Here is a 17917-nt window from a genome sequence, read left to right on the forward strand (position 1 = left end):
TGATGGAGACAAGATGGAAATAGAATTCCGAAGCATCTGAAGAGCGGCCTACAAGACATTTGCGAACTGACTATAAGTATCTGCCTAACTGCCCTTCTCAAGACTAAGAATGGCATTGCTGAGTGCACAGAGTTTCCCCAAAATAGGATACAGTAGGGTGAAAGTAAGCGAAGTAAAAAAGAAAACTGTCACGTTTCACTGCCACAGACAATGGTGATTATTTTTACAGTGAATATAGCAGCATTCATTTTCTGCGCGTGATCTTGAACATTATACTTACAAGAAAGCTGTTCTTCTTCGCTTAATCTTAGAAATTTAAAACTGTCAACTTCCCTAACTGTTCGACCGCCTTTTAAAGGTGAAATTTCGCTTTTCCAAGAGATCCGCGTTTGCGGTTTGCAGTTTATTCTGTCCTCTGAGATTCACGTGACGACTTTTCCGACTACCCTATTGGCTAAATTATTTACTTAGATTCTACGTATTTCACAGTAACACTTATGTTCAGTGCAAAGAGAAAATCTTTTTGATAATCTGTCATGTTTGGTGGCAGATCGTTAATACACAAGGTGAACCATATCTCCACCGACAAACTTTCAGAAGTTTTAGTATGGACCAAAACAGAAAAACCTTTCTAGCCAACATTGGCTATGAAACGCGTAGGTCCAAGAGCTATGTTTACCAGCTCATCTTCGTTACCGTAAACACATTACATTTACTGGACAAGCGATCATAGCTCTTAAGGATGATTTTCGAACCTATATGTTCAATAGGCTTTTTTCTTGTTTTAGTCCATACTGCCACCTCTGACAGTATGGCGATGGTGTCATTCTTCACCGTCTGTGTAGTGTGAAAAATACTAATACAGGTAAGTGTCGAAATTGTGCTACGAGCGTTTTCTCTTTCAGAGTAATTTAAGCACTGTGGCCACTGTAGATCTGCATGAGTCGAGAAAAAAACTGTTATTCCGTTTAGTTTCTTATTGGTGCCAACAGACGAAGTACCCCCTCCCCCCACTATGTCCAGATGTAATTGCACACAGAATGGTGTAGCCTGTAAGGGCACTGGGGCTCACCGTAATGCAATTCGCTGCTATTCCAGTTTATTGTTCCAGTCAGAGTTGAGTCCTTTGTGAAAATGACACTGAACCTTCCTCTTCATCAAAAAACAGGAAGGAGAAGCAAAATAGAAGGATAGAACACGAGTTATCATTGGAAAACCAATCAAAATTTTAATCAAAATTACTGCCTTTGACAGTACTTTAACCAAAAATGAGTTATTATTGCCAGGCCTCCCCGAAAACTAAAAGGTTTCAGTTACTGCAAGATGGGGCTTCTTGGATTTTCTCAGAGCCTCAAGAAAATACATACATGGTGATGCAGCTGACCCTGCCTATGGATTTTATGCAATCCACAACGCCATCAAAACCCGTCTGTGAGATTGTGATATTCTCTCACTTGCTGTGTGCAAACTATTAGTCCTACAGAAAAAATTAATACTATCTTTTTGTAGGAAATGTAATTAAATTTTGTACAGAGATACGTTTTCATTGTTGGGCCGATTTTCGACTTATTTCAAGAAAAACGCGTTTGAAGGTCATTTTTGTACTTCCTTCTTGAATAATTCAAAAACTACTGCGGTTAGCGAAAACGTATCCTAGTACCAAATTTAACTACGTTAAATTGCTTCAAAAAGGTGCCGTTCATTTTTCCTGTAGGCCTAATAGTTTGCGTGCAGGGAGAGAGGCAATGGACAAATCTTGCTCGTTGTACTTAAGGGCGCTGCAGGTTGCATAAAACCCATAAATATGGGCAGCTGAATCACGCTGTGTATACGTCGAAGCTTGAGTGGCACACATCACGACTGTGAATCTGAAAACAAGATCCAGGAGTTGTTTGCTACAGGATAAGCCACGCTCAACTTCTTTCGGTGGGAGAAGCGGTTTATTCTGATGAGAGCAATCACAGTCCATCATATGAGAGTGGCAAAACTTCCATGCTTGTCCGATGCAGTACATTTTAGTGAGACAAAAAAATGACATTCGTACTGTTCTTCGACAATGTGGGAAGAAAACAAGGAGTTTTGTGACAGTATTTCAAGTCGTTAACAATTTATTTAAAGATTTGAGTTAGGTCATAATGCGTAACTCAGAATGGATGCAGATCATTTTAAGTTTCAAAAATTCTAAAAATACTTTGCATCTGGTTTTCTTACACTTGTTGTTGTAGGTCTACTTGAAAGGATTCATTGTTGTTAGCAGGTAACAAAAGAGTAAATAAAAGTCTTGCTGGAATTCTTATTGCCATACAATATTTTCATTCACCTGGGAAAAAATATTTTTGGCACTATACAATATTTTCATTCCTCTGGGAAAAAATGTTTTTGCCACTTAAATCTATTGACCGTTCGACTCTGCAAGTACACTGTACCACATGTGACATTCGAAGCAAATATAGATTACGAATTTAATACGTAGATGCAAGATACACAAATGGAACTTGTAAGACTCACATCCACGCACGAGGCGAGCGTCGAAGTTACTACCTCCGCTTTGGGTTGTTTCCCCACCAACTTACACCCACGGAAGTCGGGGCTCTATAGTGTCTCTCTCTCTGTCTGTCTCTCTCTCTCTCACTCTCTCCCTCCGTGACGGCCATCCGAACAACACGATCCTCATAAACTAATCGCCCTTCCGCCTCGGAGCTCCATCGGGCAAGGGAGTAGCGGCACTGGAGCCAAAAGATCGATCACTGCTGACTCTGTCTTACGACATTCCGAAAACATTGAATTCCAGCTGGGATTCAGATATTGGGGAACTTCATCTCGGCCGGAGATCGGGGTCATATAAATCAGCGGAAGGAAGGAAACTGGCAACGGAGAAAACGGTACCGGGCAACACGAGACGGTGGCGCGAAGGGAAATGTATTCTTTTTTTTTGTGCACTTCCGCCGAATCCCTTTTCTCCCGGTTGCGTTGGCATCACTGCTTCTCACCAGCCAGTATCTCCCGGTGTATTCTGTTTCGGTCCCTTACGGCCATGTCATCAGGACAGCTAGTAGGTAACTCTATATCTTATTTTTCTGGCATGAGGAGTGGAGATACTGCACCTCGGAGCTGCGGACGGACGAGAGGGCGATAAAGGGGGGGGGGGGGGGGGGAGAAAACAGAAAAAGGAATAAGAAGAATGAGATGGCAGAGAAGTATAGGGACGGACTCTCTCTTCCCCCATTGCGCCGGCGAGTTCTCGCCCCTTGCTGGAACCTCCCGACTAGCTGCGCCTTTTGAAGGGACTAGAAATGAAAACCTTCCCTGTTTTCCATCACAATACTGGACGCGAAATTATTTGGATTCTGATTCGCATCAATTTGGCGAGGGGAGCGGCATATGACGTTGGCGTCTCCATTCGTTTCCTATTCCACGCAGCGTGCCTCCGTATAAGAGGCAAACACACACGCATATGCACAACACATCGTACCTTAAGCCACACTACCATGTACAATAAGTGCCTATGTCGCCGACGAGAACGTTAACTGCATTGTTAAGAACACGATTGGGAAGAGAAAGGTGTTTGAACACACGAACTTCCATAATAAACTACGAATGTGTCTTTCATGTCTCTGAATAAAATAAACTGATTATCTACTCTCTACAGAATTTACTGATTACTAAAAATTAACTCACTGAATCTAATAAATAAGAGGATACAAGATGCCGATGAAATGTCGGAATCTGATTTACAGCGAAACGCAGTGCGTTTTACAGACAATAAACATTGGAAAGAAGAGACTATTTTCTTACCTTATTCTCCAATTTTACTTTGTTATACGAGGCGCTGTGGCTAATTTTAAAGAGAAGTTTCAATCTCTTACTCGTAACTTGAGCGTAGATCGGAATTATGTGACTAAGAAGTAAATGTTCATAACCAGATGGAATATAAATATGGAGTTTCCTGATCAAACAAAAAAGAAACAGAACGTGCGTGTTACACTTCCCTTTCGGAACGGTGCAGCACCTCAGCATGTGGAACCAGCATTTCACTTATTGCAAAATATTTCATGCTCAAGAAGTGTCTACTAAGATTATTGTCGATCGTTATCAGCTGAAAATTGTCTCTAATATTGTCGAGCACTTATTTCTTGAAGTGGTTTTATTCATATTAAGTATATCGCCCAGGATTTTAATTGTGCCGCCGTAAAGAATTAATAGGCTGTCAGATAATGAATCTGATTTGCGTTATTCGTCAGCGCTCAAACGGAGATAAGTCTGGGACGAATGAGAGAAGCTTTTAACGTCTGACTGTGGGCGGTAGTTGGTTGCGGACAGTGAGGAGACAAGGAATGATTGAAATTGCAGAAGGAAGGATGTTTTTAAACAACAATTTCCCTTCGACACTACTGTCATTTTTTTGGAAAATTCAGCTCATTAATACCCGTAGACACTGAGATGCAGTTGGCACAGAGAACTGTAGGGAGTGAGTTGTTCTACAAAGTGGGTGGAACTGTATTAAAGCTAATAATAGTGCCACAGGGATAATATGGGGTGACCTACTTCGAAGAATATTACAAAGAGCTGTGAAATGCTACCGATGAAAGAGGAATTATTTGCGTAGCCGCTATCTCGTTCACTATTTTTCCGATAAGCGACTGCACAGGGGATCTTAAATCTTAAGAATTCCATTTACATGAAACAATGAAATATAAAACTATAAATATGAAGACTCATATGAATGTATCAAGTATACTAGGAAAAGAGGATTACCTTCAAGTCAAATGATTTGAAACCGTACTGATGCAGTTAAGAATATGTCAGCGATACTACATTCTTGAATTTCCCGATACAGTGATCGTGATATGCATCACAGTTTAGTAACATGCTTCTATTCGAGTTTAAAAATAAGCCCCAACTGATGATATCCATTATCGTTGTTTTTAATTTCTATGAAAACAGAGGAATCATAGAGAAAAAAGTTGTATTTATTGCATATATTTCATAACATAAATAAAGCTTATGATGACGGTACCAAATACTAATTTCAGCTTAAGAGCTCGTTATTTCTGACACAGGAAGCCGCAAAGAATTAGTCTGCAACTCTGTATGAGAGTACGAGAGTCCGTGGTTCTGTTTCTTCTTCTTCTTTCGCAAATACACAATTCATTCTTTCTTTTGAGCGGAGTTCCCATTGAAATGAGTAATCTAGAATAAATAATTACGTGCGCTGGACTGAGCATCGATCGTGAATCTTAACAGGAGATAATGTAGTTTTCGAGTCCCACTCCAGCGCACATTTTCTTCTTGTCACAAATGTTGTTGTTGCTGTCTTCAGTCCTGAGACTGGTTTGATGCAGCTCTCCATGCTACTCTATCCTGTGCAAGCTTCTTCATCTCTACCTACTGCAACCTACATCTTTCTGAATGTGCTTGATGTATTCATCTCTTGGTATCCCTCTACGATTTTTACCCTCCACGCTGCTCTCCTATACAAAATTGGTGATCCCTTGATGCCTCAGAACATGTCCTACCAACCGATCCCTTCTTCTCGTCAAGTTGTGCCACAAAGTTCTCTTCTCCCCAATCCTATTCAACACCTCCTCATTATTTATGTGATCTACCCATCTAATCTTCAGCATTCTTTTGTAACACCACATTTCGAAAGCTTCTATTCTCTTCTTGTCTAAACTATTTATCGACAATGTTTCACTTCCATACATGGCTACACGCCATACAAATACTTTCAGAAACGACTTCCTGACGCTTAAATCTACCCTCGATGTTAACAAATTTCTCTTCTTCAGAAACGCATTCCTTCTCATTGCCAGTCTACATTTTATATCCTCTCTACTTCGACCATCATCAGTTATTTTGCTCCCAAAATAGCAAAACTCCTTTACTACTTTAAGTGTCTCATTTCCTAATCTAATACCCTCAGCATCACCCGACTTAATTCCAATACATTCCATTATCTTAGTTTTGCTTTTGTTGATGTTCATCTTATATCCTCCTTTCAAGACACTATCCATTCCGTTCAGCTGCTCTTCCAAGTCCTTTGCTGTCTCTGACAGAATTAAAATGGCATCGGCGAACCTCAAAGTTTTTATTACTTCTCCTTGGATTTTAATACCTACTCCGAATTTTTCTTTTGTTTCCTTCACTGCTTGCTCAATATACAGATAGAATAACATCGGGAAGAGGCTACAACCCTGTCTCACTCCCTTCCCAACGACTGCTTCCCTTTCATGCCCCTCGGCTCTTATAACTAACTTCTGTTTTCTATACAAATTGTAAATAGCCTTTCGCTCCCTATATTTTACCCCTGCAACCTTCAGAATTTGGAATAGAGTATTCCGATCAACATTGTCAAAAGCTTTCTCTAAGTCCACAAATGCTAGAAACGTAGGTTTGCCTTTCCTTAATCTAGCTTCTAAGACAAGTCGTAGGGTCAGTATTGCCTTACGTGTTCCAATATTTCTACGGAATCCAAACTGATCTTCCCCAAAGTCGGCCTCTACTGGTTTTTCCATTCGTCTGTAAACAATTTGTGTTAGTATTTTGCAGCCGTGACTTATGAAACTGATAGTTCGGTAATTTTCGCATCTGTCAACACCTGCTTTCTTTGGGATTGGAATTATTATATTCTTCTTGAAGTCTGAGCGTATTTCGCCTGTCTCATACATCTTGCTCACCAGATGGTAGCGTTTTGTCAGGACTGGATCTCCCAAGGCCGTCAGTAGTTCCAATGGAATGTTGTCTACTCCTGGGGCCTTGTTTCGACTTAGGTATTTCAGTTCTCTGTCAAACTCTTCACTCAGTAACATATTTCCCATTTCATCTTCATCTACATCCTCTTCCATTTCTAAAACATTGTCCTCAAGTACATCGCCCTTGTATAGACCCTCTGTATACTCCTTCCACCTTTCTGCTTTCCCTTCTTTGCTTAGAGTTGGGTTTCCATCTGAGATCTTAATATTCATACAAGTGGTTCTCTTTTCTCCAATGGTCTCTTTAATTTTCCTGTAGGCAGTATCTATCTTACCCCTAGTGAGATAAGCTTCTACATCCTTACATTTATCCTCTAGCCACCCATGCTTAGCCATTTTGCACTTCCTGTCGATCTCATTTTTGAGACGTTTGTATTCCCTTTTGCCTGCTTCATTTACTGCATTTTTATAATTTCTCCTTTCATCAATTAAATTTAATATATCTTCTGTTACCCAAGGATTTTTACTAGCCCTCATCTTTTTACCGAATTGATCCTCTGCTGCCTTCACTACCTCATCCCTCAAAACTACGTATTCTTCTTCTACTGTATTTCATTCCCCCATTCCTGCCATTTCTTTCCTTACGCTCTCTCTGAAACTTTGTACAACCTCTGCTTTAGTCAGTTTATCCAGGTCCCATCTCCTTAAATTCTCACCTTTTTGAAGTATCTTCAGTTTTAATCTACAGTTCATAACCAATAGATTGTGGTCAGAGTCCACATCTGCCCATGGAAATGTCTTACAATTTAAAACCTGGTTCCTAAATCTCTGTCTTACCATTATATAACCTATCTGAAATCTGTCAGCATCTCCAGGCTTCTTCCATGTGTACAACCTTATTTTATGATTCTTGAACCAAGTGTTAGCTATGATTAGGTTGTGGTCTGTGCCAAATTCTACCAGGCGGCTTCCTCTTTCATTTCTTAGCCCCAATCCATATTCACCTACTACGTTTCCTTCTCTCCCTTTTCCTACTACCAAATTCCAGTCACCCATGACTATTAAATTTTTGTCTCCCTTCACTATCTGAATAATTTCTTTTATTTCGTCATACATTTCTTCAATTTATTCGTCATCTGCAGAGCTAGTTGGCATATAAACTTGTACTACTGTAGTAGGCGTGGGCTTCGTGTCTATCTTGGCCACAAAAATGCGTTCACTATGCTGTTTTTAGTAGCTTACCCGCATTCGTATTTTTTTTATTCATTATTAAACCTACTCCTGCATTACCCATATTTGACGTTGTATTTATAACCCTGTATTGGCCTGACCAAAAGTCTTGTTCCTCCTGCCACCGAACTTCACTAATTCCCACTATATCTAACTTTAACCTGTCCATTTCCCTTTTTAAATTTTCTAACCTACCTGCTCGATTAAGGGATCTGACATTCCACGCTCCGATCCGTAGAACGCCAGTTTTATTTCTCCTGTTAACGTTACAAATATCCAATGATATTTTTGTTCAGTTAGCAGTCGGTTAGTACTTTAAATGAATCGGAAATCAACGGAGTTACGCACCTGCAGTGAGCTCCGGCTTCAACCAGTCGCGGTGCATCCCTTTGCCAGACGCCTCAGGAGGTGACTTCTGTTCCGACTTATCGATCTCGTTGAGATTCGACTGGTACTTGGAGCCTATAAAAATGCGAAGATACAGGAAATACATTTGATATTAGTGATCCATAAAGACTATTTATGCACAGATTGCAAGTTTTTGTGGTACTATTTCTATATTTAAAATTGGATGACTAATTGCTGCTAATAAGGAAGTGTTAAGGCACTTAGGAAGTCGTAGTTTCATTACAGTTTCATAGAGTTACAGGTATTAGTTTCAAAATTTTAAATTCTAAAAATATTTATGTATATCTCTAAAGAATAGACTATAATCGTATAAAATACAAGCTGACGGCAGTGAAATTAAGTACCTTAGATACATTATCCCGACATCTAGCAGTATAAAACAGTGAATACATTGCTATTAGAATAATGAAGTAAGCTAGTTTACATACCTTCTGTGATTCTGTGGCATAAATCATGGGTAGGATATTGGCAACACTCCTGTTACTTTATTTCGAATTAAGTAACATGTTCTGGATTGTTTTCTTGAACTACAAACTCTGTAAATTATTTCATTGTGATTCATGTTCGCTAGAGGTTGTAACTTAATATAAATGTTCGTCAGTTTCCTTTTTTCGATACACCGACAGCCAAGAGCTGACAGAGACTACTCTAAAATATTACTTGTACAATTGATTTTTTTTACAACTTTTTTCAGTCTATATACGTGTGTGAAATATCTTACCTGTTTACTCTGGAATTTATGTTACACTACTGGCCATTGAAATTGCTACACCACAAAGATGACGTGCTACAGACGCGATATTTAACCCACAGGAAGAAGATATTGCGATATGCAAATGATTAACTTTCCAGAGCCTTCACACAAGGTTGGCGCCGGTGGCGACACCTACAACGTGCTGACATGAGGAAAGTTTCCAACCGAATTCTCATACATAAACAGCAGTTGACCGGCGTTGCCTGGTGAAACGTTGTTGTGATGCCTAGTGTAAGGAGGTGAAATGCGTACCATCACGTTTCCGACTTTGATAAAGATCGGATTGTAGCCTACCGCGATTGCGGTTTATCCTATGGCGACATTGCTGCTCGCGTTGGTCGAGATCCAATGACTGTTAGCAGAATATGGAATCCATGGGTTCAGTAGGGTAATACGAAACGCCGTGCTGGATCCCAACGGCCGACATCACTAGCAGTCGAGATGACGGGTATCTTATCCGCATGGCTGTAACGGATCGTGCAGCCACGTCTCGATCCCTGAGGCAACAGATGGGGACGTTTGCAACACAAAAATCATCTGCACGAACAGTTCGCCGAAGTTTGCATCAGCATGGACTATCAGCTCGGAGACCATGGATGCGGTTACACTTGACGCTGCATCACTGACATGAGCGCCTGCGATGGTGTACCCAACGACGAATCTGGGTGCACGAAAGGCAAAACGTCATTTTTTCGGATGAATCCAGGTTCTGTTTGTAGCATCATGATGGTCGCATCCGTGTCTGGCGACATCGCGGTGAACGCACATTGGAAGCGTGTATTCGTCATCGCCATACTGGCGTATCACCCGGCGTGATGGTATGGGATGCCATTGGTTACACGTCTCGGTCACCTCTTGTTCGCATTGTCGGCACTTTGAACAGCGGGCGTTACATTTCAGATGTGTTACGACCCGTGGCTCTACCCTTCATTCGATCCCTGCGAAACCCTACATTTCAACAAGATAATGCACGACCGCATGTTGCAGGTCCTGTAGGGGCCTTTCTGGATACAGAAAATGTTCGACCGCTGCCCTGGCCAGCACATTCTCCAGATCTCTCACCAACTGAAAACGTCTGGTCAATGGTGGGCGAGCAACTGGCTCGTCACAATACGCCATCAGTACTCTTGATGAACTGTGGTATCGGTTGAAGCCGCATGGGCAGCTGTACCTGTACACGCCATCCAAGCTCTGTTTGACTCAATGCCTAGGAGTGTCAAGGCCGTTATTACGGCTAGAGGTGATTGTTCTGGGTACTGATTTTATAGGATCTATGCAACCAAATTGCGTGAAAATGTAATCACATGTCAGTTCTAGAATAAGATATTTGTCCAATGAATACCCGTTTGTCATCTACATTTCTTCTTGGTGTAGCAATTTTAATGGGTAGTAGTGTATTTGAAAACGGATACCACTTACTAGTGACAGAGCTTATTGAGATGATCTAAAGCTTAACAAGGCATGTCGTTAGCCGCTCAAATATAAGGGGCACTCAAACAAAAATCGAACAACCGCCACAATGGGACCATGGAATCGTTCCATTCAAAAACAATGACCACAAGCGTTAATACATACATCCCATTGGGAGACAAGACACTCAATTACTTTTTCGTAGAACGGGGTCGGCCGCAGACGAATCCACAACCTCACCCACTCCGGCACTTCCTAAGCCGACTGGAACCAAAGCCCACGCATGTCTTTCTTCAGGTCGACAACGATCTAAAAGCCATACAATAAAGGATTTGTGTTGTACGGGGGATGCTGCGGTGTTTTCCAACCAAATCTCAGAAAATATTTGATTGACAATGTGGGGGCGTGCGACATCGTGCAATAGAATAATTCCGGCCGACAACATTTCTGGGCGTTTGGACTCAATGGCGCGCAGCATTTCCTGCAACGTCTTCATAGCGCTGCACATTGATTTTGGTTCCACGCTTGAGGAACTCGACGAGCAGAGGGGTCCTTGCAGTAGAAGAAGGAGGTCATGATGACCTTACCGGAATTTGTGGGAACAGCTTTAGATTTCTTTGGCAGGGTAGATGTGGGCTGTCGGAATGCTGTCAGATGGGATCATCCTGTTGCACGATTGTGCCCGCCTCCACACTTACAATTGGACGAAGGCTACACTTCAGCAATTTGTTTGGGAAACACTGCAACATCCATCATTGGCCAGGATCTTCCACCATGTGGTTTGCACATGATTGGTGGCATGAAGGAAGACACACCTGGAGGTCGGTTTCATTCGCACGAGAAAGTGCAGGAGTGAGTACCGTTGTGAATCTGTCAGCAGGAGACCGCGTCTACCAAACAGAAATTGGTCATTGCGTCTCCCTGTGTAATAAATGTCTTAACCCGCATACTAACTTCTTTTGGTTGGAACCATTCCATGGTCCAGTTGTTATGGGAGATTGGTTTTCATTTCACTGCCACTTATAGTAAGGGCGAATGCATCATGTAGATGCAGAATGAGATTTTCACTCTGCAGCGGAGTGTGCGCTGATATGAAACTTCCTGGCAGATTAAAACTGTGTGCCGGACTGAGACCCGAACTCGGCTCTTTTGCCTTTCGTGGGCAAGTGCTCTACCTTACCTTGGTAAAGCACTTGCCCGCGAAAGGCAAAGGTCCCGAGTTCGAGTCTCGGTCTGGCACACAGTTTTAATCTGCCAGGAAGTTTCGCATCATGTAGATGTTCAGTCAAGGCCAGTGGCAGACGCTGTAAAAGAAGAATTCTTCATCAGGGTCTGGTTTCGTTTTAGAATTCCAATGCATATGTTCCTGAAAGAGCCAGCAAATGTATTGTTTTCTCAAGTGGTTCAACTGGCTCTAAGCACTACGGGACTAAACATCTGAGGTCATCAGTCCCCTAGACTTAGTACTACTTAAACCTAACTAACCTAAGGACATCATACTCATCCATGCCCAAGGCAGGATTCTCACCTGCGAGCGTAACAGCAGCGCGGTTCCGGACTGAAGCGCCTAGAACCGCTCGGCCACAATGGCCGGCTATTGTTTTCTCCTACGTATATTTCGGAAGATGGACACGGACGTAAAATTAGAGAGATTCCAGCCCGCACGGAGGCCTACCAACACTCAATCTTCCTACGAACCATTGATGACTCTAACAGGAAAGGGGGCAAGTGACAGTGTTAAAGAAGTACCCTCTGTCACACACCGTAAGATACAGATGTAGTTGTAGAAGTACGATAGGTGCATCTCATTCTGCATTAATGTCTTGTCGAGTAGTCCTGGTTGTAACCTGAATCCTTCTGGAGGTGACACTGATGGCCATGAAGTTTTGGTGAAGTTTTAGTAATATTAATCCACATCTTGTGACGAGGAGTGAGCGTGGTGTAAATGCTGTTAACAACATGTTAATATCGCGAAATATGAAGTTATGTATTCAGGGAAAGGTAAACTATGTATGTTTATCGATGAAGTACGGTATGTATCTACAGAGAAGGGCGGTGGGGATCAGAGTAAAATCAAATCAAATGTTCAAATGTGTGTGAAATCTTATGGGACTTAACTGCTAAGGTCACCAGTCCCTAAGCTTACGCACTACTTAACCTAAATTACCGTAAGGACGAACACACACACCCACGCCCCAAGGAGGACCCGAACCTCTGCCGGGATCGACCACACAGTCCATCACTGCAGGGCCTTAGACCGCAGAATAAAATCAAATAGCTCGCCAAAGATGCTGTTTTATACAGGAAGTTAATGTTGTTGGGCAATTGCAAGAGAATGCTGAGAAACTAGGGGAAGAAAGGGTTCAAATGGCTCTGAGCACTATGGGACTTAACATCTGAGGTCATCGGTCCCCTAGACTTAGAACTACTTAAACCTAACTAACCTAAGGACATCACACACGTCCATTCCCGAGGCAGGATTCGAACCTGCGACCGTAGCGATCGCGCGGTTCCATGCTGAAGCTCCCAGAACCTCTCGGCCACAGTGGCCGGCCTAGGGAAAGATTTTGATCTTAGTGTGATGAATGTCAACTCTCTTTAAATCTATATAAAGCAAGCATCAGGTTATGAGGTCAGTGGCGAATATCTGGAGCACGTCATATCATAGACAAATCTATAGGCGTTGTGAAGAAGTGGTACGAAATGTGAGGAATGCAAAAATTTGTAGTTGGGGAGATGACTGGAAGGCTTCGACTTGTTGGTAGGGTTATGGAGGAGTGTGCAGTACATCTGCAAAGATGGTCCCAAACGAGATTCTTAGTCCACTAACGATGAAGAGCAGCTCCAACGTTAGTTCTTAATAAGTAGACGGAATAGCAGAAACCGAACGAATTCAGTTACACCTTGGTAGACTCGTTACGGCACGCTGTAGCACATGTGAAAGCGTAATTCGGGTTATAGGGTACATTTAACTGCGATCTTCGGAAGAATGGCGTTTTAGGCAACTTACTGAACTTGTGTGCATGGAAGACTGAGCCACAGTTCTGTTAACACCTTTGCTTATCAGCTGTGGAGACGATGAAAGTAACATTAGAGCAATTATTCTGCGTGAAATGTCAAATACACTGTTACTTTTCCGCCACTCAGATACTCGAAAGGAATTGTAAATAAACTGCTAATATTTGTTCGAAGTACCCTCCACCACCCGCAGTACTGGCGTTCCAAATCCACGAATATTCTTACTCTGTATTAATAGCAATTCTTTTGATCAAACTCTTAATATGTTTATTCCACAAGTAGTTTAGTAAAAAATGGTTCAAATGGCTCTGAGCACTATGGGTTCAAAAATGGTTCAAATGGCTCTGAGCACTATGGGACTCAACTGCTGAGGTCATTAGTCCCCTAGAACTCAGAACTAGTTAAATCTAACTAACCTAAGGACATCACAAACATCCATGCCCGAGGCAGGATTCGAACCTGCGACCGTAGCGGTCTTGCAGTTCCAGACTGCAGCGCCTTTAACCGCACGGCCACTTCGGCCGGCACTATGGGACTTAACATCTGAGGTCATGAGTTCCCTAGAACTTAGAACTACTTAAACCTAACTAACCTAAAGATATAACACACATCCATGCCCGAGACAGGATCGGAACCTGCGACCGTAGCAGCAGCGCGGTTCCAGACTGAAGCGCCTGGAACCGCTCGGCCACACCGGCCGGTTTGTAACTTTAAATTGTTATCCTTCCGTAGAAAAGCCTTTATAAAGGGCAAAGTAGAGACTTGCGGGTATTTATTTAGTGACCAGTCTTCATTATCCAGTACGACGGAATAGGATGGGGAAATAAACGACCAGCATGAAGATGTTAGCCCGCTGGAGCGTTTTGCTCAAGATTCTAGATTGTGAAATATCTCTAGAAAGGTCGTTTCTACGCAGGTCATACCTCGGAAAGCACAACATGTGGTTCGAAATAGTGCCATCTGTCTCTTCGTATTACGGTACGATCCTCATGAAAACCACATATTTCTGGATCTGCTAAAGATGGCCCCCGCTCACTGGAGGCTTCGAATACACTATTAAATGTTGAAAAGTTGTAGAGAGAAAAGAATGTGAACGTAAAAAAGGGCCAGAGAGGCTGCTGAAGCCTCAATCCCGACAGACAGAGAGGAGAAAGAGAAGGGCTTCCAGAGTATTAGGAAAGATGAACTTTAAATTTTCAACGGACAGTTCTTGGAGGACGTGGGCAGTATCGGGCAAAACTTCTCAGACTGTTCTAGGAAGGAAGAATTATTAGGATTTAAGGCACCGTGTACGGAGAAGTCACCGGAGACGAACCGTAATCTCGGAACTGGAGAGTGATGGGGGTCGGAAACTATCAGTCGTCTATTTTAAAGTACCATCGCAGAAGTAGTGATGTCATTCAGAGTAACTCTGAAAAGCCAAAATAATGCTAGTGTGTCATCAGCGTAGTAGATGCTATTCAGCTTGTCTCTATTCAAGACGATTCCTTTTCCGGCATTTTCAAGAGTTTCTTTGATGTGTATTTCGAATAAGGATTAAATGTCACTGGTGACAAAACAGAGCCCTGCCTCATTCCGCGGCATATTTTCAATCTATTTCCCAACTTTTACTGTTTTAGCAGCATATTGATTCAACTAGAGATAAATTATGATCCGGAGGTCTCTGTCATCTGTCCCACTGTTTTTAGCACGCCGGCCATATTTTAATGCTTTTTGATTATGAAAACAGCAGGCATGGACGATAGGGCTTATGTTTCTACACCTCTGGCGTAAGACTTGGAAGCAGACTAAAGCTTCTTGCGTACGGACTGCATTTCTGAAGCCGAACTGTGTAGGTGTCATTCGTTCTTCAGAAACATTTGTGAATAACTTTTATGATGTTTTACACCTTATGACTCATCAAACATACTGTTATAAAATCACTACATTTTTAGCTCATCCTTCTGGCAAGATTACAGATTCTGAATCAGCTATAGGAGAATAGTACACGAATAATATAGTTAATTGAATAGTTTTGTCTATTTATCGAATTTTTCATCATCAAACAACTTAAGGAATTCAGATTTCATCCCATTTTTTGTCGGCTGTACTGCTGATCTAATTACTTCTACTATAATACACTCCTGGAAATGGAAAAAAGAACACATTGACACCGGTGTGTCAGACCCACCATACTTGCTCCGGACACTGCGAGAGGGCTGTACAAGCAATGATCACACACCCGGCACAGCGGACACACCAGGAACCGCGGTGGTGGCCGTCGAATGGCGCTAGCTGCGCAGCATTTGTGCACCGCCGCCGTCAGTGTCAGCCAGTTTGCCGTGGCATACGGAGCTCCATCGCAGTCTTTAACACTGGTAGCATGCCGCGACAGCGTGGACGTGAACCGTATGTGCAGTTGACGGACTTTGAGCGAGGGCGTATAGTGGGCATGCGGGAGGCCGGGTGGACGTACCGCCGAATTGCTCAACACGTGGAGCGTGAGGTCTCCACAGTACATCGATGTCGTCGCCAGTGGTCGGCGGAAGGTGCACGTGCCCGTCGACCTGGGACCGGGCCGCAGCGACGCACGGATGCACGCCAAGACCGTAGGATCCTACGCAGTGCCGTAGGGGACCGCAACGCCACTTCCCAGCAAATTAGGGACACTGTTGCTCCTGGGGTATCGGCGAGGACCATTCGCAACCGTCTCCATGAAGCTGGGCTACGGTCCCGCACACCGTTAGGCCGTCTTCCGCTCACGCCCCAACATCGTGCAGCCCGCCTCCAGTGGTGTCGCGACAGGCGTGAATGGAGGGAAGAATGGAGACGTGTCGTCTTCAGCGATGAGAGTCGCTTCTGCCTTGGTGCCAATGATGGTCGTACGCGTGTTTGGCGCCGTGCAGGTGAGCGCCACAATCAGGACTGCATACGACCGAGGCACACAGGGCCAACACCTGGCCTCATGGTGTGGGGAGCGATCTCCTACACTGGCCGTACACCACTGGTGATCGTCGAGGGGACACTGAATAGTGCACGGTACATCCAAACCGTCATCGAACCCATCGTTCTACCATTCCTAGACCGGCAAGGGAACAGGCTGTTCCAACAGGACAATGCACGTCCGCATGTATCCCGTGCCACCCAACGTGCTCTAGAAGGTGTAAGTCAACTACCCTGGCCAGCAAGATCTCCGGATCTGTCCCCCATTGAGCATGTTTGGGACTGGATGAAGCGTCGTCTCACGCGGTCTGCACGTCCAGCACGAACGCTGGTCCAACTGAGGCGCCAGGTGGAAATGGCATGGCAAGCCGTTCCACAGGACTACATCCAGCATCTCTACGATCGTCTCCATGGGAGAATAGCAGCCTGCATTGCTGCGAAAGGTGGATATACACTGTACTAGTGCCGACATTGTGCATGCTCTGTTGCTTGTGTCTATGTGCCTGTGGTTCTGTCAGTGTGATCATGTGATGTATCTGACCCCAGGAATGTGTCAATAAAGTTTCCCCTTCCTGGGACAATGAATTCACGGTGTTCTTATTTAAATTTCCAGGAGTGTATGTCGTCCTATAGCCACAGAGACTCCAGGTGGAGCTGGCCTATCGCCAAGAAAAAGTTCCTTCACATATTTCTTCCAAGCATGTATTCTTCGATTTTTGTCGATGGTCATCTTACCATCATTGCATACTAATGTAGATGACGGTCTTGCACGGAAGCTTCCAGTCATTTCTTTACTTTCTTGTAAACTTTGGGGTTGTCATATTTACTTTGTTAACTCTCTCTCTGAGCATTTTGGTTTCACTTTTTCTCCTTTTCCATCTGTGGTAATTTGTTCAGTCTTTTACGTTCACCTGAATTTGATTTGCACCTACTTCTTTGATGTATTAGTTGTAATATTTCGTCATTTTTCTTGTTTCAGATATAAGATTTCTCTTTTGATGTTTTCGACTCTTCCACTTAAATTGTTAATTATTTACCCTCACAAAATTACATGGTTCTCTGAGATTTTCATTAAGTTTGAGTTTCACCTCACTTTTTACCAACGGTTACTTCGGTTTTCTTAGATCATATTTTACTGTCACTTTTTTTATTCTTTTTAGTTTCACATTGCAAACTCGAACCAAGGGATTGCAGCCTGATTCTAGGTCAGTTCCAGCTTAGTGGGGTCGTTAAGAATCAGCTTACTGTTGAGTACTGCCCTAGTGAGCCGATCGATTTCATATTCGCATCAGAAATGGGAGTTCAGATTGAGAAAGCCACTGTGTAATCTTTCCTTATATGCAGAATGTGGATGTCTTTACACGTACCTACTTTGCGAGTTTGGTGGACGTGCTTATAATTGGCATATCCAGACATGTAGAATAGATCATGCCAATGTGACGTCTGTTACATGTCACTTTCATGGCGTTAAAATTTCGATGGC

At 43.0% G+C, this 17917-nt stretch overlaps 1 protein-coding gene across 1 annotated transcript in view; it reads right to left on the reverse strand.

Moving 5' to 3' along the window:
• LOC126485037 (lachesin-like) overlaps nt 1-17917 on the reverse strand; it is an 897349-nt gene that overhangs the window by 20358 nt on the left and 859074 nt on the right. The window contains exon 9 of the mRNA XM_050108642.1: nt 8271-8384. Within this exon, the coding sequence (XP_049964599.1) occupies nt 8271-8384 (114 nt within the window). The remainder of the gene's footprint in view (nt 1-8270; nt 8385-17917) is intronic.

Source organism: Schistocerca serialis, chromosome 6, assembly GCF_023864345.2.
Source record: "Schistocerca serialis cubense isolate TAMUIC-IGC-003099 chromosome 6, iqSchSeri2.2, whole genome shotgun sequence".
In the NCBI taxonomy this organism is placed as follows: Eukaryota; Metazoa; Arthropoda; class Insecta; order Orthoptera; family Acrididae; genus Schistocerca; species Schistocerca serialis.